The sequence below is a fragment of the Amblyraja radiata genome, chromosome 11, assembly GCF_010909765.2.
Source record: "Amblyraja radiata isolate CabotCenter1 chromosome 11, sAmbRad1.1.pri, whole genome shotgun sequence".
Classification (NCBI taxonomy): Eukaryota; Metazoa; Chordata; class Chondrichthyes; order Rajiformes; family Rajidae; genus Amblyraja; species Amblyraja radiata.
Window position 1 is genome coordinate 61,285,020 of NC_045966.1, and position 25,485 is coordinate 61,310,504.

The 25,485-nt window shown below is 42.3% G+C and overlaps 1 protein-coding gene across 3 annotated transcripts in view; it reads right to left on the reverse strand.

Annotated features, from left to right (window-relative positions):
• fbxw11 (F-box and WD repeat domain containing 11) overlaps nucleotides 1–25,485 on the reverse strand; it is a 174,809-nt gene that overhangs the window by 73,527 nt on the left and 75,797 nt on the right. For all 3 annotated transcript variants that reach the window (XM_033030006.1, XM_033030005.1, XM_033030007.1), the window contains one exon: nucleotides 2,293–2,479. In XM_033030006.1, coding sequence (XP_032885897.1) covers nucleotides 2,293–2,479 — 187 coding nt within the window. The remainder of the gene's footprint in view (nucleotides 1–2,292; nucleotides 2,480–25,485) is intronic.

Consider the following 25,485-nt stretch of genomic DNA (forward strand, 5'->3'; position numbering starts at 1 on the left):
TGCAGTTACTGGTTAATACACAAAAGGACATAAAGCGCTGGAGTAACTCAGCAAGTCAGGCAGGATCTGTGGAAAACAAGGATATGGGACTTAACGGATGAGATCCTTCTTCAGACTCTTGTCATCCTGGTCGGGAACTGGACCTGCTCGCAGCTTGCAGCTTCCAGAGTGCTGGCAAGGATCTGCAATGGAAGGCACGGCGTGGAAACAGCCGGGGAGACTGTGGCACAACACCAGGCGAGGCCTGTAAACAGCCAGGGAGACGGTGGCAGCGGCAGCACGGGCCGGGTGGGCATCAGCAGCCCAGCCTGGCAGTGAAGGTTGGAAGGTCAGGCCTCTATAACCAAAATCCATTATAAAGTGGTCCGTAAAAACAAGGGTTTACTGGAACTATATAATTTAATAGATTTGGCTCTTAAATAGTTTTCCAATTCAGCTGTGCTTACAATGTAAAGCTGGTCAAATGGTCACCACTTACGATGTACACAGAATCATACAAGGTTATGGCACTTGTCCATGCCCATTTAATATAAAACACAGGAGTAGATCAGGAGAACACATAAGCAGAAGAACTTATTGCCCTTTGAGCATGCTGCATCATTCTGACCACTGCTAATATAACTTGCAAATCAGCTCCACTTTCTTGGCCCTTAACAAAAGCCTGAACACTCAAACCAAAATTCTATTACAGCCTTGAATATATTCAATGATTTAATCTCCTCTATTCATAGATGTTGAGAATTCCACAGATTCAGATCCTTTTGAAAGAACAACTCAGTCTTAAATGAGTGACTCCCCTTATCCCGAAACTGTGCCTCAGTCTGATTACCCCCACCCGAGGAAACATTCTGTCAGCATCAACCCCTTGATTTTTTTTCCCTTAAAACCTTCATAATCTGTGACCATCCAGAATACGGCATATCAAATGCTCTTTCAGACGCATTAAATATGCCGAGGGTTTCTGCAATCAGAAGTAAGTACAGTCATATGGCACCAAAGTGCCTAATATATATTTTCATAATACATTTTATGTACAACTTCTCAATTTTTTAAAAATAAATAAATAAATAAAAATAAATAGATAAAAAATAAAAATAAAATAAACTAATGTTGTACATGCTTCTAGCAGGAGCTCCCTGATCATTTACCCAATACTGCGGCAAATAAAGGGCACATAAGAGAGGCATTACAGTTCAAACAAAATGAACAGAGATTAGACTCATGAACCAAAAACAAGTTTAAATTTCACCATAGCAACCGAATAATTTAAATTCCGTTAAATAAATGATATTTGGAGGAAATAATTAATAATCATCAACAAAACCATCCCATTAACTATATTTTTCACAGGAAGGTCATTATTTGGTGTGACCCTTATCAGGTGGCCTACTTGTGACTTTAGACTAACAAGCTTGCGTAGTTAATACTCAGCCATCATCTGATGATCAAGCAAACCACTTATTTGTAGGGGAAACCTTAAAAGTAGAGGAAGATATAGGTTTATGAAGGAAATACTGGTGTATCCAGGCATGATATTCACCTCCAGAAAAAAAACTAGGAAGTATTGGCTGGGGGTCCAGGAGGCCGGCTAGGCCCCCGGCAGGGTCCAGGAGCAGGGAGGGGACAATAGCTCCTGCATTTTCAATACATTGAAAGTGATTCTGCTGGTATCTTACATAACAGAAGCTTAGAATTTTTCTAACACATAACCAGTAAAATAACCCCCAAAAGATAAATATTTCATGAAATAAATGACTTCATACAGCTCTAGCACTGTGTGCAAACAGCACAGAAAAAGTGATTGATAACCCTATGACATAAGTAACATTACCTAAACTCTAGTTTGACTTCCATCTTTGCCTGACACTTTCCTTTTGTAAACTTGCTCAATTTACCAGTGCTTCTTTCTTGCCTGTTAAGCTGCCAACATGTTCCTTTCTCTTGGCTTCTGCAGCCATCTTCTGCTTCAGTAAGGGAAGCTGGTCGGTGACTGACCACAATGCCCCTCGGAGACTGTGTCTGATTGGCAATATGTGATTGGACGCAACCCCCTTAGAGACAGCGGCTGATTGGCCGCCAAGTATGGAGCGCATTATGTGATTGGACTCGACGCCCTTAGCGACAGCGGCTGATTGGACAGCAAAACAACAACAAATAAATCGGAGTTCCGATTTAAATCGGAAGAATATCATGCCTGTGTATCCCCACAATTCCCAATCATAAGTATCTTATAATGTCTTATAATTTGAAAAATGTGCTGCAAATTTTTCACTGCATGCTATCTGCACTCACCATCCCCTCCTCTCTGCAAGTCCCCTCCACAGTGGGTCCGTGCGTACCATTCTTTCGATGAGTTTTTTCCACAGCATTCCCTCACCAATCACCCTCTGCCATTCTTTGCACACCACCTCAGCGGCACACAGCGACTTAGCATCCAGGTACGATAGGATGTTTTCTGCTATATGGTCCAATCCTTGGGCTGCAAACACATTTGAGAAAAACACATTAATTGATGGTTCGTCCAGTAATTAACATCACTCTGGTATTTTAAAGCAAATAACATATGCAATTCATTTATTTTCATCATCGCTGCTCCACACCACTTCAAGGTAGACTGGCTACATTTGTTCTGTGCCAAGTTCAAGTCTGTTCAAGTCACACCGACAAACTCAATTATTGATCATTTCACTTTGAGTAATCTAGGTTAGGACACTAAATTCATTTCGTCTTCAGGGCTCAGTAGGTGCAAAAGAAAATGTCAGTGTCCCTGATAATACTGAGTGAAGGTCTACGATAAGGGCTCAATTGAAGTTGTACCCTCAACTTGTTATTGTCAAATAGTCTGTTTCCTCCTTCTCTGTATGGAAAGTTAAGGAGAAAAAATTGCTTTTCATTTTTACTAATTACCATGAAATTAATGTATTTGCATAGAGCACTGACATTAGAAAAGGATTTGTTTTTAATTGTCAAAAAGTTTGCCCCTAGACTTTATATCAGCCTGCAAAAACCTGGGCACGGCAAGGAATAGAAGTTGTGATCTATGAAACAAACCAAATTTATTTCAGTTTTGACATCTGAAATACAAATCTGCCTTGCCTTTTATAGTTGTAATTGCATTTGCTGTTTTTCCTCAAGATTTATGAAATTCCCCTTCTAATTGAGGCAACTTTATATTTAGAACCAGAAGAAAATTTATGATGCAAGTCACTCAGCCAGTTGTGTCTTTGCCAGCCATCGAGTGACTATCTAGTCTGACCCCATCTTCCAGAATTAAATCCCTGGCCTGAATGCGTACGCCACGTTTATAGCAAACATTGTTTAAATGTGATCATGGTTTCAGCCCCAATCCTTTCAGGAAGTGAGTCCCAGATCCCCCTTTAATTCTACTTGAAAGAGCCTTTCCTAATCCCCCTTTAATCCCACTACCAATTACTTCAAATCAATGTCTTCTCATTCTTAGCTACTGTGAAGGTGAGTGGTCTCTTCCTAATTATTCTGCGGAGTCTACATAATTTTGTAAAACACAATAAAAGGTCTTCCCTTACTCCTCTCTGCACCAGGGAAAACTCGATAAACTAAACTTTCCCAGTAGCTACCGCTCTCTAGTTCTTGCACCATACAAGTAAATGCCCTCTGAAACCTCTCTGTAAAATGAACAGAACTGTAGTACAAAAACTCAAACTCATTGGCTAACCATTGGCGTATGCCACTCCAACCAAACTGCCCTGCTCATTTATTTTATTCTAAAAGGAAAAGATCTGGATGCCCTTTCAACTACCGTACTGAACTGTCCTATAGCCTTTAGGGATGTGTGAACATACTCTAAAGTCCCTTTGTTCCCCCTCACTGCCCAATACTCTCCAGTTTTGGCTTGAATAAACAAAGCTGTAAGAACTCAGAAAGTCAAGCAGCATCCGTGGAGGTAAAAATTAACATTTTGGATCGAGATCCAACATCAAGACAGACGGAAGAGCAAAGGTTGCCTGTACATGGCAGTATTAAGTCAAGTCAAGTCAAGTCATGTTTATTTGTCACATACACATACGAGATGTGCAGTGAAATGAAAGTGGCAATGCTCGCGGACTTTTGTGCAAAAAGACAAACAACCAAACAAACTATAAACACAATCATAACACACATATACCTTTACAAAATAAATAATGGAAGGAAAAACGTTCAGTAGAGTTAGTCCCTGGTGAGATAGGCGTTTACAGTCCGAATGGCCTCTGGGAAAAAACTCCTTCTCAACCTCTCTGTTCTCACCGCATGGCAACGGAGGCGTTTGCTTGACCGTAGCAGCTGGAACAGTCCGTTGCAGGGGTGGAAGGGGTCTCTCATGATATTGTTGGCTCTGGAGTTGCACCTCCTGATGTATAGTTCCTGCAGGGGGGCAAGTGAAGTTCCCATAGTGCGTTCGGCCGAACGCACTACTCTCTGCAGATCCTTCTTGTCCTTGGCAGAGCAATTTCCAAACCAGATGGTAATGTTCCCGGACAAGATGCTTTCCACCGCCGCTGCGTAGAAGCACTGGAGGATCCTCGGAGACACTCTGAATTTCCTCAATTGCCTGAGGTGGTAAAGGCGCTGCCTTGCCTTACTCACGAGTGCTGAGGCGTGTGATGCCCATGTCATATCCTCGGAGATGTGGACTCCCAGATATTTAAAACAGTTCACCCTATCCACAGGATCCCCATTTATCCTCAATGGAGTGTACGTCCTCGGATGATGTGCCCTCCTAAAGTCCATGATCAGCTCCTTCGTTTTTTTAATGTTCAAGAGGAGGCTGTTATCCTGGCACCAGAGTGCTAGATCAGCCACCTCCTCCCGGTAGGCCTTCTCGTCGTTGTGGAGGACAGTTGATAGAAGCTGGTACGGGATCATGGGCAGTTTATTTTCTCTTCATCTGAGGACTGGCCAATTTTTGCGCCTTCCACCACAGTGATGAATGCTTGTTAAATGCTTGTTTGTGTTAAATTTTTAATGTGTTTTTTTCATTGTACCGCTGCTGGCAAATTCATTTCACTTGCACTTTATGTGCAATGTGACAAATAAAACTGATTGATTGTATATGCCTCCTTGTAAATGCAAGCATTCTCAAGAGGTGCTCTTTTACCTTACTACAACTTTCGCATTGACAGTAAATCAGATAGATCAGTACTTGCTGTCATAAATATATATCTTCTATCTATTTGTGTGTGTGTGTGTGTGTGTGTGTGTGTGTGTGTGTGTGTGTGTGTGTGTGTGTGTGTGTGTGTGTGAGATCTCTGATTCGGTGATGTCGTCAAATTACGCGAAAACGGTACACAATAGCATTACAATTGGACCACCTTACTCACAATTGTCATGTGGTGGTTTGTATTAAGTTTTGTTCAGATTGATGCTATATTTCACAAGTTATTCACAAGTTATTCACATTACCAATTTGAGAAATAATTTCTTCCCTCTGCACTGGCACTTCTAGCTATGTCACAATGGGATTGTAGCCCTGTTGCTATCCTAGGACACTGAGTCCTGCCAGCCCCAGCCAGTGCAATTGCAAGCTACAATGTTGCAATCCCTTTTTTTTAAAATAAATATTCCTGGCAGCAAGGATTTCAAAAAAAAAGTTTAATGAGGGAGGGTGAATAAGGAGAAATGAGCTTCCCCTGTACAATTAGGGGCTATGAGTGCTGGAATATTGCATTGGGGAACGAGTTGCGTTGGGGGACCAGGCCCAACGGGTCCCACTTGGTCCAGTATTATTTTATTATTATAATTATTATAATTATTATTATTACTAAAACTCTTATCTTGTTTAATTGTTTGTATGCGTATGTGCGTGTGATCCCAAACCCCCGCCAAAACTGAACACGATTGCGCTGCAATTTTTGGCCCACCTTACTCACCGTTGTCCTGTGATATAAATCAAACAAGTTTTGTTCAGAGTGATGGTATATATTTTACAAGTTATTGACATTTTAAACTTTACAAAAATCACTTTTCAAACCGTTTTCCCATTTGCTATCATTGGGGGGGGGGGGAAGAGGTTTCCTTTAAAAAAAACACATTGCGATTTTCATTGTGGGGGGCAGGATGGGAGGATGGGGGGAGGTGAGGAGTGGGGGAGCAGGGGGATAGGGGGAGCAGGGGATAGAGAGGGAGAGGAGGGGGGGGTAGAGGGAGAGGAGGGGGGAGGTAGGTAGTGGGGATAGAGGGAGAGGAGGGCAGTGGGGGAGGTGAGGGGGGAGAGTGGGGAGTGGGATAGTGGGAGGTGGGGAATGGGGAACGGGGAGATAGAGGGAGAGGAGGGGTGTAAGGAGGGGAGAGGGGATATGGAGGGAGAGAGGGTTGAAGAAAGGAGAGAGGGAGAGATAAGGGAGGGAATGGGAGAGGGGAAAGAAGTGGGAGGGTGAGGAGGAGGAGGAGGAGGAGGGGAAGGGAGTGCTGGGGATGAGGGGGAATGGAGGAGGATAGGGTGAGGAAGAGTGATGGCGAGGCGCAGTTGGGGGAGGGTTGCCTTGACTCGCGTCACAACGGGGATCTCTGGCGTCAGAACAGGAACCGCTCAGCCGCGCCTGCGCAGTTGGGGGCTATGGGTCAGTGGTGGAATATTGCCTTGGGGGACGGGCCCAACGGGTCCGCACCTGGTCTAGTAATCAAGAAAATTTAAGAGGACCTTTATTCCTTGTACACCCACAACTGTGCAGCCATGTACAAATCATATTCATTTTATAAATTCGGAGAATACACCACCATTGTGGGCCGGATATCAAATACTGAGGAGACAGAGTACAGGAATGAGATGGAGAACCTCGTGACCTTGTGTGGAGACAACAACCTCTCTCTTTTTCTCTCTCTCTCGTTCTCTCCCCCTCTATGTCAGCAAGACAAAGTAAATAGTGATAGACTTCATGAAGCAGAGTGGTGCACATACCCTGGTTTGCATTGACAGCACCAAAGTGGAGATGGTTGAAAGCTTCAAATTCTTAGGAGTAAATATCACCAACAACCTCTCCTGGACCACCCATATTGAAGCAACGCTGAAGAAGGCACAACATGTCAACTTCCCTAGAAGGCTTAAGGGCCTGTCCCATGAGCATGCAACTCCATGCGGCAAGCGTGAACTAAAGGGCCTGTCCCATGAGCATGCGACTCCATGCGGCACGCGTGACCTAACGTGGTCGCTTGAGCCGTACAGCCTCGCGGGGCCGGTCCCACTTCGATCGCCGGAGCCGTATGGAGTTGTGCAGAGCTGGTCCCGACATCACGCGGGGCTCCGAAAAATTGACCGTGTTAAAAAAATTCCGAGCGGCAACAGCCTGCCGGCCCGCAGCCGTCTCGACGCTGTACATCACGCGCGGACTTCGCTCAAACTTCATGTCACTCACTCGACCTCCACACGGCCCCCGCTTCTGGTTTGGTTGCGCTTTTATTAACTTTATAATCTAAACGGGACGAGTTTTAACGCGGCAGTGGCGCCTGCGCTCCCACTTGCTGGGCCCATCAGCCATACGTGCGCAGTTGGGGTAGGGTTGCTAGGCCCGGCGTCAGTACGCCCAGAAGGAATGAAGAGACAGAATTTGAAATAACTGAACCTCTCGAGGATCTCTGGCATCACAACGGGGACCCCATGGGTCGTCTAGTAAACTATAAATTTCATTATTCAGATTCTATTATAGAGCGCATCACATAATCACAAGTAGTGGAGGTGAATGGCAGAGATACATTTAAGGAAAATGAAATATACAAAGGAGCAAGGTGGGTATGGAGGAATAAAGGGATATTTTTTAAGGTCAGAGACGGCATGAGAGGACACTTGCATGTAGCACAAAACGCTGCCCTAAATGCATTGAGTCGCCTGGCAAGTTTCCATACAACAATTAAATATAAGTGCAAGGTGTTTCCAAACACCTATCCAGTTTCTTATGCAAACCAGAAATTGCTGGAAGTACTCAGCGGTTAAGGCAGAATCACTACAGATGCTTCCTGATCTGCTGAGTATTTACAGCAATTTCGATTTAAATTTTACATCTAGTGTCTGCGGTTTATTTTTGCTTTTCAATCGCTGCACAATTTTTTGCCCAGTCTAACAGGTTTTATAAAGCAAGAATGTTCCCAGCGGACCAAATGTACTAAGACTCCATTAACAACCTTTGATTTCCAGCATAGCTCTGGGGCAGCACTCAGAGTGGATTTAGAAGGCTGCGAGTTCAAGGCAAATACATAATTTACCAAGGGAATACTGCACCACCTCTCGGATGAGGTGTGAAACAAAATCCCATCTGTGTTGAGATGAATGCTAAAATATCATACCATTCAAAGGACAAAAATGTTCTCCTTGCAGCCAAGTCAAAATCCTCTCACAATCAAGATCACTAAAAACATGCTCTTTGGTGTTCATAGATCTTTGGCTGTTACCTTTCTTATATTGCAACAGAGACTGTACTTCAAAGTTACTTAATTGGCTGCAAAGTAAAACATAAAATACAAAATCATTACTTTATTATTGTATTGTTATGCCAGCACTAACAAATTTAAGCACAGTCTTAATCTGCTGTACATTGTGTTTGAGACTCTCCAGTATTTTAAATCAGGAAATTCTCACTGCATATCTCAGACCAAATATTAAAGAGGGTTTTTGATTTATTTAGTTGCTATTACTGTGTTTTCACCAGTTTACTTGTAGTAATATGGTCCAAGAAAATTTGCTCCAAACCCAAAGTATTTCAATTATTTAACAGATGCTTAATTCATCATTTGAATTATTCCTGGTAATTCCATCAACAGCAACAGAACTGTCACCACTAGTACTCCATCTTAGTCAGCTCAACGTTCACAATCCAAACACAAGTTGCCAAACACTGACAGATGTTTTCATAGATCACATTGTGAATAAGCCACCTAAACACCATTGCATTTCACAGAAATCCTAGATACAATGAACTGAAAATCTACACATGGCCATGTTCATGGTCATTTCAGAATCTTTTGGCTAATGCAAATCCACAATGTTTTAACAGATTTAGCGAGCATTGTACTCAAGTGCTCTCGGTTTTATGAAGTTACTAGTTATCATTTCAGCGCAAGACAAGTAATTAATAATCCACTGCAACATCAAGGTTTCATTTCTAATTGAGGCAGTGATATTTATACCAGAGACCAAGATGTGGCAATATACCATTTTCTCTGGTCACAAGACTGGGTAGATAGTGGACAGAGGCTGGGCACAACTGGAGTTCTGGTACTTCTTCTCCATGATGCCATCTCTCCAACATCAGTACCAAAATAATAAAAGCCCCAAATCAAGTCCCAGTTACAGTTTAGTCCATTGTAAAGCCGCCTTCAGCTCATGCAAAAATCTTCCTGGTGCCGGCCAAACTGGTGTATTTCCAAGTGAAAGGGGCAGATTCAGAACACAGCAAAGTGGATCAAATTACAAGGCGATGGTAACATTCCCTATGATCTCAATTGCCAGATTATGCAATTGCATTCAACTCAAGCAGTAATGGTGATTTTACATTTATAAACTTCCATTTACAATTTCAGCACCAATTTCCCACAATGCAACTTAACCATAAATGGATTTTCCAAAATGGAGATTAAACAGACCATATAATCGAAACAAATAACCTTCTGAGCCTTCAAAAACAAAAATCCCTTACTGCATCTGTGAAGACAGTTACAATTTTGTCAAAACTGAACACATGAACCCTTTTCTCTTTTCACAGATGCCTAGTGCTTTCGGTATTTTCTGTTTTTATTTCTTATTTTCACCATCTATAGTTTCCCTGATTTTCATTTGGAGTCTCCACACATTGGCTCTTTTGAAACATACAAGAAAATTACATGCCACCTATCACCTTCACAACCAATACCCCTCCGCTGAAGGATCTATATTCCGTATATTGAGTGTTCCTTAGACAAAGCTCTGAATATACCAAAGGCACTATATTCTAGGTATGGGGAGTTTAATGCCTATCAAGTATCATTAATGTCTGATCTAGCCAGGTCTGTTGGCACACTGATTGGTATCTGCACCTAACTGCCATTGGAATATAGTTGGATTTCAGAAGTGAGGTCACATCATTTCACTGTGTGAGGCACTGAGCAATTCAAGAAAGACTGAAGTCAATGGGATCAAAGGATGACTGGAGGCATAACTGAATAAAGTGGCTACAATCAATCTCATCTCAAGGCAGTGCCCCAGCCTAATCATCTTCAGCTGCTTCATCAATTACCTCATTGACCATCAATGTATGATCAACCATGTATGACCATCTCCATATGACCACAGGGAACTGTGCCTGACAATTGTGCAGCCTCAAGTTTCATTTGCAGCTCCTCACGATGATAAAGCAATCCATGCTTACACGCAGCACAATTCAAGTTAAGGTGACAAGTAGCAGGTATGCCATACAAAAACTGGAGGGTGGAGATTTCCAACAAACCTCTGCCCATAACACATTGGCATTCCCATTATGGCATTTCCCAAATGTTCATGGGGATGAATCAACATAGTGCTTGATTGTTGTCTACAAAAATCAATTAGTGCTCTTAAAAGGAATTGGACAGGTACAAGGGAAATAATTTATAGGTCATGAGGAAAAAATAGTAATGGGACTTGTGCATTACTCCACAAGGAACTTACCTAGCTTCAGTGAACTGCATTACCTCTTATATGCTATCATTATTCTATGAAATAAATGCTGTGACTGTAATAACAAAGCAGAGACCAAGTATTCAGCAGTGAGCAACCCCATGCCAGTTTCCAAAACCTTTCCACTAGTCAGAAGTGTGAAAGAATGGTCTCCAATTGCCTGAAAGCAATCGCCTGCTGCTCTGGAAGGTTAAATTGCACAGTATCCAAGGAGAGTTAGCCAATAGATAGAACATTTGCATCATGGATGGACGCAGAGGTTGATGGTAGAAGGTTGTTTCTCAGACTGGAAGCCTGTGAGTAGTGGAGTGCCTTGGGGTGCCCATCGCTGTGTCTCATCTATGTTAATGATTGGGATGAGAATGGACAAGGCATGACTAGTAAGTATGCAGACAACACTAACGTGGGAGGCATTGTAGATAGACAGGATGGTTGTCAAAACTTGCAGCAGGACCTTGATCGGTTGGGCAGGTGGGTTCAGGAATGGTTGATTGAGTTTAATACAGAGAAGAGCAAGGTGCTGCATTTTGGGAGGTATATCCAGGGCAGGGACTACACGGTGAATGACAGGGGTCTGGGGAGTGTTAAAGAGCAGAGGGGCCTAGGAGTACAGGTACATAGTTCCTTGAAAGTGGCAGATATGGTGGTCAAGGCAGCTTTCGACACATGGTCTTCACCAGTCAGCGTATAGAGTACAGAAATTGTGAAATTATGTTAAAGCTATACCAGACATTGTTGAAGCCACATTTAGAGTATTGTCTTCAGTTTTGGTCACCTTGTTATAGGAAAGATGTTAAGTTGGCAAGGAAGCAGAGAAGATTTTCGAAGATGTTACCAGGACTCAAGTGCCTGAGCTACAGGGAGAGATCGAGAAGGCTAGAACTTTATCCCTTGGAATGCAGGAGCATGAGGAGTGATCTTATAGAGATGTTTAAGATAGTGAGAGGATAAGGTAAATGACCAGGGTCTTTTACCCAGAGTAGTATAATCAAGAACCAGAGTACCTAGGTTTAAGATGAGGGGCCAAAGATTTAATAAGAACCTGAGGGGCAACTTTTTTTTTTATACACAAAGGATGGCGGGTATATGGAGCAAGTTACCAGAGAAGATAGCTGAGGCCGGTACTTTCACAACTTTAAAATGTTAGGGCAGGTACATGGATAAGATGGGCTTAGAAGGATATGGGCCAACTCAGGCAGGTGGGACTAATGTAGATGGGGCATGTCGGGCGGCGTGGACAAGTTGGGCCGAAGGGCCTGCTTCCACACCATGATATATCATCACAAAAATATTTAAAATTCAACACCACCCAGAATTAAAGCAGACCTTTACTGGAACCCTATCCACCACCACAAATATTCAGTTCCTCTACTGTTGGCAAAGCATGCACAGTTTACAGGTGCTGCAAAGCATAACATAGAAAGTCCATCACTGGAACAGGCCTTCAGTTATAATGTCGGTGCCAAACATGATACCAAGACTATCTACATAATCCATACATTAACACAACGTGTAGGAAGGAACAGCAGATACTGGTTTAAACCAAAGATAAACAAAAATTGCTGAAGTAACTCAGCGGGACAGGCAGCATCTCTGAAGCGAAGGAATGGATGACGTTTCGGGTCGAGACCCAACACATAACATGTCAAAGGTTTAAGTTCTGACAAAGAGTTGCATGACAGAACTTTAACCATTTATCTTTCTGCAGATGATTCCGGATTTACTGAGTTTCCCAGAATTTTATCGTTTTGGTTCAGATTTGCAGTTTTTTTGTTTTCATTTATTGTTCTTTCATCTGAATGCTACCAGTACAAATTTATTTTTATAAAATGTAAGTAAGAGGATTACAGAAATAAAACTCAGTTTCACTCGAGACTCAGTTGAGGGAAGAACATTTTCCAGATCTCTGGGTAGGTACCATCATTTTACAACCATAAAGATGTTGCCTTTCCCCACCTAGGGATTAAGGATCGCACGAGAAACGATCACCATTCGGAATCAGTCACCATTCGGAATCAGTCACCAACAAACCAATATTTATAAAGTCTCTTTACAAAAAAGTGCAATGTGCTGGAGTAGCTCAGTAGATCAGACATCTCTGTAAGATATGGATAGGAGACATTTCCAAGCAAGACCCTTCTTCAACCTGATGCCCACCGGTTTGGTAAACCAGCATCTGCAGTGCCTAGTATAAAGTATCTTTCCTCTTGTGAATGCAGAGTAATGCCCCTGTCCCACTTAGGAAACCTGAACAGAAACCTCTGGAGACTTTGCGCCCCACCCAAGGTTTCAGTGCGGTTCCCGGAGGTTGCAGGTGGTTGCCGGAGATTGCAGGTAGTGGAAGCAGGTAGGGAGACTGACAAAAACCTCCGGGACCGCACGGAAACCTTGGGTGGGGCACAAAGTCTCCAGAGGTTTCTGTTCAGGTTTCCTAAGTGGGACAGGGGCATTAGTGTGTAGTCAGCACTGGTAAACCCTGTTTAATGGGTGGTGTTTATATTTGGATGGTAAAGAGACTTAGAATACAAGCCACAAACATGTGCTAAACTAGTTTGTGGATAATTATGTCATTGCGTCCAATCGTCCATGACCCATTTGCTGCTTTGGAGCCAAATACAAGAGAAGATCTTCTGGAAAAGAATCAAAGGGAGCAAACGAAAAAAGTAAGCCTTGCATTCTCAGGGCGGCGCTGGGTCACCTTTCACAAGCCATTCTGCCCAGAAGTGTTAAGACAGCGTTTCCTGTTCCCCGTTTGCTCAGCACCCAGAAGATATGGTTCCAACTGTATCGATGACATCCAAAGCATGATCGTCTCAACGCCATCCAGCCCACCATTCAGCCGAAGACCTCATCAACCACGGCCAAGTTTCCCCGCCTGTGACCCGCACTATACACTCATTATACTCCCCCTTCATCACCGCCCAGGCGAGGAAACTAGTAACATGCGCAGTCACCACCAATGTTAGTCCCACTGGGTCGGGGCACATTCACCCATACTGCAATGTCCAGTCCACAATTTAGATATTTTAATATTATGAATTATTATTCCACAAATCCAATCATCATTCATATTGTAACCAACCATCCCCATAATTTTACACTAATGCCCTTTATCCCACAGCTTCATGAAGAGAGTTCCATGCCTGAATTATCATTACTCTGTTGGTACGGCAAAACAATAATCCAGCAAGGCTCTGGAACCAAGATAAAATTGATCATGGTCCTTTGTGTTATATGCCTCTCAGCAAGTGGATAATTTACATACCTGCCTGGGCATTTACTTTCCCATATTCCAGCAGGGATAATAAGTGCAGGTCAAACAAACTGATAAAAATATTTAAAGTTGATGTCTGAAGTGAACAATTTTTCAGATCAAAATTTCTCCCTCACTGCACAGTGGAAAAGTACAGAGTACATTTGCGTCAAATATCACATCTGAGCTTTGCAGAATTATCGATCCACAACTTTCCCAGTGTGTACATCGCAAACAGCATGCAATATTCCTCCCCGCTGTCTGACAGTTCTAAATCAGAGCTAAAGGGCCAACCTATCCCTGGAAACTTCACTTCCTGCCATGTACAATCAGCATTACAAAAGCATCTGCAGGCTTGGAGACCCAAAGTAAAGAATTCTCCCAAATAAATGTATAAACTTTAGCACAAATCTCCACTCACTCCCAACCCCATCAAATACACTAGACATTAGAAATCTGAGGCTGCAGCAGCATCGAGGAATATAAAATAAAATCTAATAAACAAAGCTTAATAAAGCAGATTGGAGAGAATAAGACTATATCTTATTAAAACTTACAAAATTCTTAAAGACCAATCTAATAAACAAAGCTTAATAAAGCAGATTGGAGAGAATAAGACTATATCTTATTAAAACTTACAAAATTCTTAAAGACCAATACAGGGTGGGATAGAGAATATTTGTCCTGGCTCTGTAGTCTAGAACAAAGTTTCAGTATCCAAAGAAGAGGAAAGTCATTCAGAAATCATGTCAAGAGAAAGTACCTATTAAAAAGATGGTGCATCTTTGAAATTCACAACCCTGGAGGATCGATGAGATTAAATAGTTGAGTTCATTTCCCAAATGGCAATTTCCAAAACAGTTAACACCAAGTGTTTTCAACAAGACAGAAGCACAGTATATTCACAGCAGTTAAACATCCAAGTAATTTGAAGCTTGTCTTTATTGCAGGCTCATGTCTAATGAAAGTTAAACGTACAGCAAGTTTAACTTACAAAACCTATGCAGACAAAATGCCATAGTGGCCGTGGGAGAACGCAGAAGGGGGCAGGGAGGAGGTAAAGATCAATTACTTTAGACACGAAAAGGAATCAATAATGTCTTTGGCAGCTGTTATAATCAGAGAAATTACCCAGGCTAACAGCTTGGTTTTAGGGACTTTAATGATACTGCAGCTGGTAATGGCTTTTCATACCTCACCAGTCATCTCCAGACTTAATTACACCAAACAAAGATTAATCAACTTAACTATTTAACCCAATTTACTCAAAACTGCCCCCCCCCCCCCCCCCCATACGCATTCAAATCAGTTTACCATTAAAAGAAAATATTTAAGTATTAGTTTTGTACATCGTTAAAAAAGGCAAAGTAATGAACCACTAAGGGATTAAAATAACAAGGACTGCATACTGGGTACTTTGCAAGGAGGATAGAAGATCATATACTTCAAGACTCGGGAGAACTCGGGAGTAGAATAGCACTAGACCCTCTCCTCTCAATCCAACAATGATTGTCACATCAGGGTCAACATTATACACCAAAGCCCAGGCAGGTTAGGCTTGCACACTAGCATCAGGACTGACTCAGATCACAGACCTTTGGTTGCAGTACATTCTTTCCATACAGACAGCAACAGAGGAAGACAGGGCAGTGAAGGTGGTGTTTGGCATGCTTGCCTTCATAATTCAGGGTCTTGAGTACAGGAGTTAGAACGTATACAAGATGATGGTAAGGCCACTTTTGGAGTATTGTGTACAATTCATTTGCAGCCGCCCGACTCATTACCCACACCAAATCCTGGCACCACATCACCCCAGTCCTCAAAGAACTTCACTGGCTTCCCATTTCCCACCGGATCATCTACAAAATCCTGGTCCTCACCTACAAAGCCCTCAACCACTTGGCCCCCCCTTATCTCACTGACCTCCTCTCCCCCTACCAACCCTCACGGTCCCTCAGATCCATTTCAGCCGGTCTCCTCTCCATTCTGAAATCCAACCTCTGCACTTTTGGAGACAGAGCCTTCTCCAGGGCAGCTCCCAGGCTCTGGAACTCCCTCCCACAATTGATCCGAACTTCTGAGTCCCTCACCATCTTCCAGTCCCGCCTCAAGACCCATCTCTTCACCTCTGCATACCCTTACTCCCATGTCCCCCTCCCCTTTGCATCTCTGTCTTACTGCTCTATTTTGTTTTGTTCTTCACTCACCATGTAAAGCGACTTTGAGTCCTTGAAAAGCGCTATACAAATAAAATGTATTATTATTATTATTAATTCTAGTTCCCCTGCTAAACGTAGGATGCCATCAAACTAGAAAGAGTGCAAAAAATAAATTACGAGGATGTTACCAGGTCTCAAGAGCTTTGTGCAAGGAGAGGCTAGATAGGTTGAGTCTTTTCTCTCTGGATGGTACGAGACAGAGGGGTGGCTTTAGAGCAGGGGTGCCAACATTTTTCATCCCGTTTATCCCTGGCAACTTTAATATAATTTATTTTTAACAACTAATGATGAACCGGTATACCAGAACCAAACACAGTCAGTCAATGAGAATAAAATGTACAAATCCAGAATCAACAAATTTACCCCATGGGCAGGTGAAATTTATCCCCTGGGGGTAAATTTACCCTAGGTTGGGAACCCTCGCTATAGAGGTTTATAAAAATTATGAGGGGCATAGCACGGTGAATAGCTACACTCTTTCACCAAGGCAGAGGAGTATAAAAACTAGAGGACATGGGTTTAAGGTGAGAAGGGAGAAAGATTTAAAAGGGATCCGTGGCATTTTCTTTCCCCCACAAGAGGATTGTGTACAAAGAGAACTATCTGCCAGAGGAAGTGTAGAGGGGTTCAATTACAATATTTCAAGGACACTTCGACAGCTAGATGGATAGGAAAGGTTTGGAGAAATATGGAGCAAACCTAGGCAATTAGGACCAGTTCAGTTAAGCAACTTGGTTGGCAGGGACGAGCTGGGCTGAAGCAACCGTTTCCGTGCTGTAAAGCTCTATGGGTCTATGACCAAAATGATATAAGAACACCTCCAACTCCAACTAAAAGCCTCTGTCCATTCATTGCTGAAGAAAAGCATCAGAAATGGGTGAGGTGCCTCATGCTACCCACAAAACGAATTCAACACCCACCATTACCCCACTGCCTCATCAGTATTGGAAGATTGATACAAAATGCTGGAGAAAACTTTCAAAACTGTCATCAGCACAAGGAACATCTCAATGCCAAAATTGGACTAATAGCCATCCCACACCACATAACAATGTGACCACACGCTACAATCACGGCGGCACACTGGCATAATGGTAGAGCTACTGCCGTACAATGCCAGAGACCAGAGTTCGATCCTGACTACGGGTACTTGTCTGTATAATTCTCCCCGTGACGTGCATTGGTTTTCTGAGATCTGCAGTCTCCTCCCACGCTCCAAAGATGTACAGGTTTGTAGTTAATTGGCTTGGTATAAATTCAAAATTGTACCTATTGTGTGTTTGGTAGTATTAATGTGCACGGATCGCTGGTCGGCACGGACTCTCTAGGCCGAAGGGCCTATTTCCGCACTGTATCTCTAAACTAAACTTGGCAACAACAACCAGCATGTAAATGAATGCCACCTTTAATTCTAGAATGCCTCAAGCATTAAGAGTTAAGAGAGTTTAATTATTAGATGTGCCGCCAACAAAATAATCAAATTGTTACTTGCTGCAGCTTAACAGGCCCATAAATGTAATACAGATAAAAGATAACCACAATTTATAAATTAATAACCATCATTCTTCGTAACCATCATAGTGCAAGTAAGAACATAGTGCAAATAAAGACTGTCCTGAGAAGATAATCGTTGCTGAGTTTAGTATGGCATTTAAGAGCCTGAAATTTTGGGAAGAAGCTGTTTTTGAATCTGGTGATCACTTGTTTTCAGACTCCTGTATCTTCTTCCCCATGGTGGTAGCAAAATGAAAGTCTGGCCATGGTGTTGTGGATCTTTGATGGTGGGGAGTACAGTGCCTGTGATGGACAAGGCAGAGTCATCCACCCTCTGAACCAGGCTTTGATACAACCAATGTGCTCTCTACCATACACCTGGAGAACTTCAATAGAACTTCACAGAAGGTAGTTGCGGCCAGTTCATTGGCTATATTTAAGAGGGAGTTAGATGTGGCCCTTGCGGCTAAAGGGATCAGGGGGTATGGAGAGAAGGCAGGTACAGGATACTGAGTTGGATGATCAGCCATGATCATATTGAATGGCGGTGCAGGCTCGAAGGGCCGAATGGCCTACTCCTGCACCCATTTTCTATGTTTCTATTCGTTGACATACCATATCTCCTCACTCTAAGTAGAGGAGTTGATGAGCTTTTGTTGTGATTGTATCGATGTGCTGAGCCCCAACAGATCTTGAGATATGCATGCCCAGGAATTCAGCTCTTCACTCTCCCTTCTATATTGTTACTCATTGTTACCCATTATTCATGCACAATGGTGGTATCGTTGGTAAATTTAAAGATAGTGTGGGAGCTGCGTCTGGCTATACAGCCATGGGTATAGAGTAGAGTAGTACTGAGCACGCACCCTTGAGGTGTTCCTGTGTTCATGATCAGGAAGGAAATGTTGTTACCAATTCGTACCAATTATCGTCTGATTCTGGAAGTCCAGGATTCAATACATAGGGATGACCCAGTTCTCAGAGTTTTACAAGTTTGGAGGGGATGAGGGTATTGAATGCTGAGCAGTAGTCGATAAACAACAGCCTGACGTGTTATGTTATTATCCAAGTAGTCCCATACAGAGCACAGAGCCAGTGAGATCATATCCCGTTAATCTATTGTGACAGTAGCTGAATTGTAGCGGGTCCAAGTCCTTAAGGTAGGAGAAGATATGCATCATAATCAACTTCTCGAAGTACTTCATCACTTTGAACAGTGGTGAGGATTTTTAAATTGAGGTGATTCCATTGCGAGTGCCAATGTAGAACAAACTGTGCTCTGAATGATACATGGATTAAATACAAACTGTAGACGTCTGGAAGACTGTATGATAAAAGATGATAGGCCAGTCAGATTAAAAATACAGAATGATGTGAGATTTAGAAGAAAATGAATTATGGTAGGAATTAAAGTTGGCATCACAAGAGTTGAAGTGACACATGGACAAAACATCAGTTCTGTGAAACCACTGCAGGATTCCAAATAGTTTCACACAACGTGGGATAGGAATAGTGGTTATGGACAATTTTGTGTTGTGGGAACCACTGACAACCAATCACCCCTCTAGTGCCTCAACCTTACAGTTCACTAACCCCACACTGTCATTTCTATCTCCACCCAAAATTCACAACAAAGACTGTGCTGGGCTGGCCCAAAGTTTCCATCTGCTCCTTGCCTACTGAACTCATATCCACGTATCTTGCTCCCCTTGTCCAGTTCCTTCCAATATACATCCACAACACACGATATTCTCCTCATCATTTCAGCAAATTCAAATCCCCTGGCCCCCACCGCCGCATCTTTACTATGGACACCCAACCCAGGAACTGCACCATTCCTCATCAGGACGGCCTTGGGGCTCTGTGTCTATCTAGAACATACCTCCAAACAGTTCTCCTCTAATAACACTCCTCAACCTGGTGGAACTTGTGTTTACATTCAACTTCTCTTTTGTCTCCTCCCACTTCAATTCAAAGGCACTAAAGTGGGCTCATGGGCATGCCTGCCTCCATTGGAGACATGGAGCATTCTTCGTTCTAAACCTATGCTGGGACCACTTCCCAACATTTTCTCCGCCACAATGATAACTGTGCTAGCGCTGCCACCATACAGAGTAGAATGAGTCCATTTCATCAATTTTGCCACAAAACAGTCACCCTGTTATTAAATTTACTTTGACCATCTCTTCCCTTCTTGATCCATCTCCAAAGACAAACAATCCACTGGCATTTACTACAAACCCATGGAATACCATAGCTAACTCGACTACACCTCCTCCCATCCAGCCTTTGGTAAGGACATGATCCCTTTCTCTCGGGTTCTCTGCCTCTGCCACACCTGTTTTTGAGATATGGCCGCCTATTCCAGGAGATCAGAGATATCCTTCATCATATCCAGCACATCATTCCTCTATCAGCTAATACACAATCATATCCCCTTCACAAATTTCCTCCCCGTTCCTGTCTTCTTTCCAATGGGACAACTCTAATGAAAGAACTGGCTTTTAGGGAGTTTAGTTTCATGAAACAGCGTGGAACCGGACCTTTGGCCCATCGAGTCCACACTGGCCAACAATCACCCATATACTAGTTCTGTGTTATCCCAGTTTTGCACACCAGGGGCAATTTACAGAAGCTAATTAACCTACAAACCTGCATGCACGCCTTTGGAATGTTGGTGGAAACTGGAGCACATGGAGAAGACCCATGAGGTCACAGGTAGAACGTACAGACAACGTCCATACAGACAGCACCCATAGTCAGGATCGAACTTGGATCTCCGGCACTCTAAGTCAGCAACTCTACCGCTGTACCACAGTATTACTCGTGGAGTCATTCATTAGCTATGGCAGTGTGCATGATTAGAATGGCCTGTATGAGGTAACATTTAATTATGAATTTCCAAGATGGGAAGTCCTTCGTTCTTTAAGAGTTGATTGGTCGTTGTTACAAGGACGCAGCTGATTAATGGAATCTGCAGGAAGGTGCCTTTTGTTGCATTCAATCCTGAGAAAATTCAAAAGCAAGTTTTAAGCTCCTTTTTCTATTTTCTATCTACAGTGGCAGCATATTGATCTAAAACTATGTAGGATGATCACTAAGAACAGATCTCAGCACTGCAATATGCCACCAGCAGTTTATGTTCAGGTCAACGCAGACTACAATGTGGTGGCACCAATAAACTAAACTCCTAGAGACTTCACCGATGACCTGTAGAAAAGTCAAGTGGCACGCCCACAATAACACCTGTGTTTTCCTTTTAAATAGTAGCTTGTTATCATTAAATTAAGTACTTCGCTTGCATTTAATCTCGTCAAATCGGGAATAGTCAAGGCTTTGCTGTGCAGACCAGCCAAATTAACATTATCCAGAGGCGAAGTAGTTTAAATATTCCCCTTTGGTTAACTGCAGGCATTGAACGTGGTGTAATTAGAATTTAAATACCAAGAAGATCACATTACTCTTTCCAAACTCTAAGATCTATAAAATTCAAACATGACAAACCAAGAAATAAATATGCAAATCGTGCCAAGGATCGGGATCTTAGATGACTAAATGTCATTGCCCTGATGCTGCCAGTTAGACGTTCCTGTTTGAAGCTAATGCCATTTATCGACCTGGAGTGGAATGCCATTTTATACCAGCACTGCAACCTTCAAAGCATTTACTCAAAGTTACAACTAAAAAAATGAAAACCTTGCTGAGAACGTTGCGGATAATGTGCAAGAATGATATTAGATTGAGCCACATTCAGGAATTTCACTGCAGAAAACTAATTTCAGTTGACTTATCTTTTTACATTGATTTTAGAACATAATTCACAAATTTCAATATGTCCCTGATGGCTTGTATTTACAATCAATGCTTTATTGTTGCAGATCTCTGAATTGCCAAACCACCAAGTAAGTCATCGTGCAACCACAGTCAAGCCTTCTAAGTGTCCACTTTGTAATTGTTCCTCATTTAGCTACAGGTTCAAATATCTTTATTTCCCATTCTTACTTGCTGATTTTTGGTTTGTGTGATAAGCAATTTTGTTTAAAAATCATATAGAAATGCACATGCTGAAAAAAAGCCCTGTGAACACAGCAGCCGATGCCCTCTTCCTACCCAAGAAAAGTTATATTTCAGTTTATATATACAGGAAATATAGCAATTTAAGATATGTTCTTTGGTTCTAAATATTTCTTTAGTCCCACTCTTAATATTCAACTTCAGAAGCCTTTCCATTGATATAAAATATTCCAAATGTGGATGCTTATTCTGGCTGGTCCATCAGTTTTCCTTGTAGAATATTTGCTCAATGTTAATGCTCCAACACATTGAAATAAATGTTCCATAAGCCCTGACGCACACATCAGGTTGGTCAATGCGCACGTGCCGCTGTGTGAAACATTGGCAACTGTGCCGAGGAGTGACCGTTAATTTTAGGCTGAAATACTTGGCAACAACAGCATTTACTTGGGCGAGACAGGATTAACGGGGAGAAGCACAGGTATCCTATGAAGATGCAAGACCTGCAAGCTGACGTAATCTTCAGCCTCACATAAACTTGAAACCAGGTAAAGTAAGACGTCGCTGTAAAAAGATAGATGGGAAAAACAAAAGGAGATGAGGCAAAGGAATCCCAACCGTTTTTGGGATAAATATTGACTATTGATCGTACTGCGAACAGCCCCTCCTGCAGTCTGACTGCTTGAGCCAGTGCATTTTTTATTGGCACATTAATAGCTGGTTTGTACATACTGAAAAACTGAATTGTTTTCTTTAGGCCAAGGTAAAGAAACTAGTCAAATCCAGATGTGGCTGTGCTAATGCTGCCATCTACTGGGTCTATGATGAAGTGCAAGCTCTCTCGATATTCCAGAATTCTGACTGGGACCCCTGTGAACTGAAACAGTGGGCAGTGGTTTTTCAAACTATTTTTTTGGACATTAACTTATCTCAAGTACAATTAAACATTCAATTTTCTGAATTAAAATCCTATCTGGAGGGAGCATTATAAGCGCTATAAAAATCAGTCAAGCACAGTGAGAAGATATTGGAATAAACTGAGGATATGAAGCATAAGAATGATAGAGCAAAGGACCAAATGTAATAACTTAATCAAATGACACAGTTAGTTAAATGAACAACAACCACAAAGGAATGCTCTGGATGAGTGTTTTGAAAAGAAAAATAGCTTTCACCGAGGTTGGTACCTTTTAATGAAACTGCCTTTGCATTTGTATCAGCCATTTCCTGTACCAACACCTAGAATCGACGGTCAACAGAACAGGACCAGACAAATACATTTTTACTTGCTTAAGCACATTAAAGCAACAATACAACAAATAAATATACAAGAAACAATAATACTACTGTGAGAGTTAAACTCCGTTTAAACCCAGAGTGATAGGATGCATATTGCACCGTGGTGAGTGCAGGATTGTACACATCGTGCTTGAGTGGAATCAGTCCAATTTCTAGTGAACATTGGGACTGAAGCACAAACACTGCCCATGGTCCGGAAAACCAAGAGGAAACAGGTACAGGAAATGCAAGCAACAAAGGATTATTTTCTAGGGTGCCAGAGCTGCTGCTTCATAGTACCAGAGTTTGTCCCCGACCTTTGGTACTGTCTAGGTGGAGTTCGCAAGCTTGCCTTGTAACCACTTGGGCTTCTTCCAAATGCTCCGGTTTCCTCCCACGTCCCAAGGACATAAATATGAGGTTATCCACTTTGGTGGCAAGAACAGGAAGGCAGATTATTATCTGAATGGTGCCAAGTTAGGAAAAGGGGATGTACAATGAGATCCGGGTGTCTTTGTTCATCAGTCACTGAAAGTAAGCATGCAGGTACAGCAGGCAGTGAAGAAAGCTAATAGCATGTTGGCCTTCATAACAAGAGCAGTTGAGTATAGGAGCAAAGAGGTCCTTCTGTAGTTGTACAGGGCCCCAGTGAGACCACACCTGGAGTAGTGTGTGCAATTTATGGTCTCCAAATTTGAGGAAGGACATTCTTGCTATTGAGGGAGTGCAGCGTAGGTTCACGAGGTTAAGTCCCTGGATGGAGGGACTGTCATATGTTGAAAGAATGGAGCGACTGGGCTTGCATACACTGGAATTTAGAAGGATGAGGGGATCTTATTGAAAACATACAAGATTATTAAGGGATTGGGCACGCTAGAGGCAGGAAACATGTTCCCGATGTTTGGGGAGTCCAGAACCAGGGGCCACTGTTTAAGAAAAAGGGGTAAGCCATTTAGAATAGAGGAGGAAAAACTTTTTCACACAGAGAGTTGTGAATCTGTGGAATTCTCTGCCTCAGAAGGCAGTGGAGGCCACGTCTCTGGATGTTTTCAAGAGAGTTACATAGAGCTCTTAAAGATAGCGGAGTCAAGGGATATGAGGAGAAGGCAGGAACGGGGTACTGATTGTGGATGATCAGCCATGATCACGTGAATGGCGCTGCTGGCTCAAAGGGCCGAATGGCCTGCTCCTGCACCTATTGTCTATTGATATGCAGGTTGGGAAAGTAATCTGCCTCTGTAAAATTGCACCCAATGTGAAGAGAGTGGATGAGAGATTAGGACAGCACAGAACTACTGTGAGCGGATAATTGATGACCCATGCGTACTTGGCACGCCAAAGGGTCTGCTTCCATATTGTAACTCTGAACTGAACTTGGTGTTAGGAATATTTAAACTGTGCTGTCACTCTGAACCTGGTCTAGCAATGCTTGGAACGACTAAAGATTTGAAAGCGATAAAAATATTTCCTCTATATTAATATGTTTTTTAAAATTTAACACTGGTGGATCCACAAGTCTTCTGGCAACCAGCGAATTACTACCAGCAACAGGCCCATACTGAAATTGCAATATGGCACCATTAAAGTGTAGACCATTATATATTTTTGTCCATGACCCTTCATTAGAACTAATAAAAGTGCTTACACGTGACGTTAGCTGTCTCCTTCCATAGATGCTGCCTGACCTGCTGGGTGCTTCTGTTATCTTCCTCAGTCAACTCATTAATGATGTACAAATAAAGCTCAATTTCAAGATCAACATTTTTTTTACACTAAAGCACTTTGAAATTAGAAGAGCAATGACTACTCATACAACTAAAAATAACTTTAAAAGGGGATAGGCAGGAAAGAGCAGTGACATGGAAAGCAGGGGTGGCACAATGGCGTAGCAGTTGAGCTGCATAAGAACGCCAGAGAACAGGGTTCGATCTGACTACGGGTGCTGCCTATACGGAGTTTGTACGTTCTCCCCATGACCTGCTTGGGTTTTCTCCGAGATCTTCGGTTTCCTTCCTCCCACCAAAGAGTTTGTAGGTTAATTGGCTTGGTATAAAAGTAAAATTGTCCGTAGTGTGTGTAGGGTAGTGTTAATTTGCGGGGATCACTTGTCGGTGTGGACTTGGTGGGCTGAAAGCCTGTTTCCGCACTGTGTCTCTAAACTAAACTCAAGCCAGTTGATAAGCTAGCAAAAGCAAAAACCAATGGGCCAAATCATATTCCACATTGTAATTTTGATAGAATACAAGATATTATTTTACTAACTTCAGGCTATTAAAATCAATGCCTAGATTTAACTAAACGCTACCCTTCATTTACCTCATCGTTTCAACTCTGCAAGTGTTGTTCAATGGAGCTTGGCCATATATCTGTCGATTTCAAAAACTAATCACCACAAGCTATTTCGATTTCATTTAATACTTTTGAATTATCTTTTACATAATTGGACAATATTTACATTTAATGTTAATCTCCTTGACACATTTCTACAATACAATTCCTTTGTTATCACACCCCTCTCCCAAAAAGAAAACGTTCTTCTCCATTAACATCCCTTCCAAACTCTAATGATTGGCAAAATCAAACACAAAACT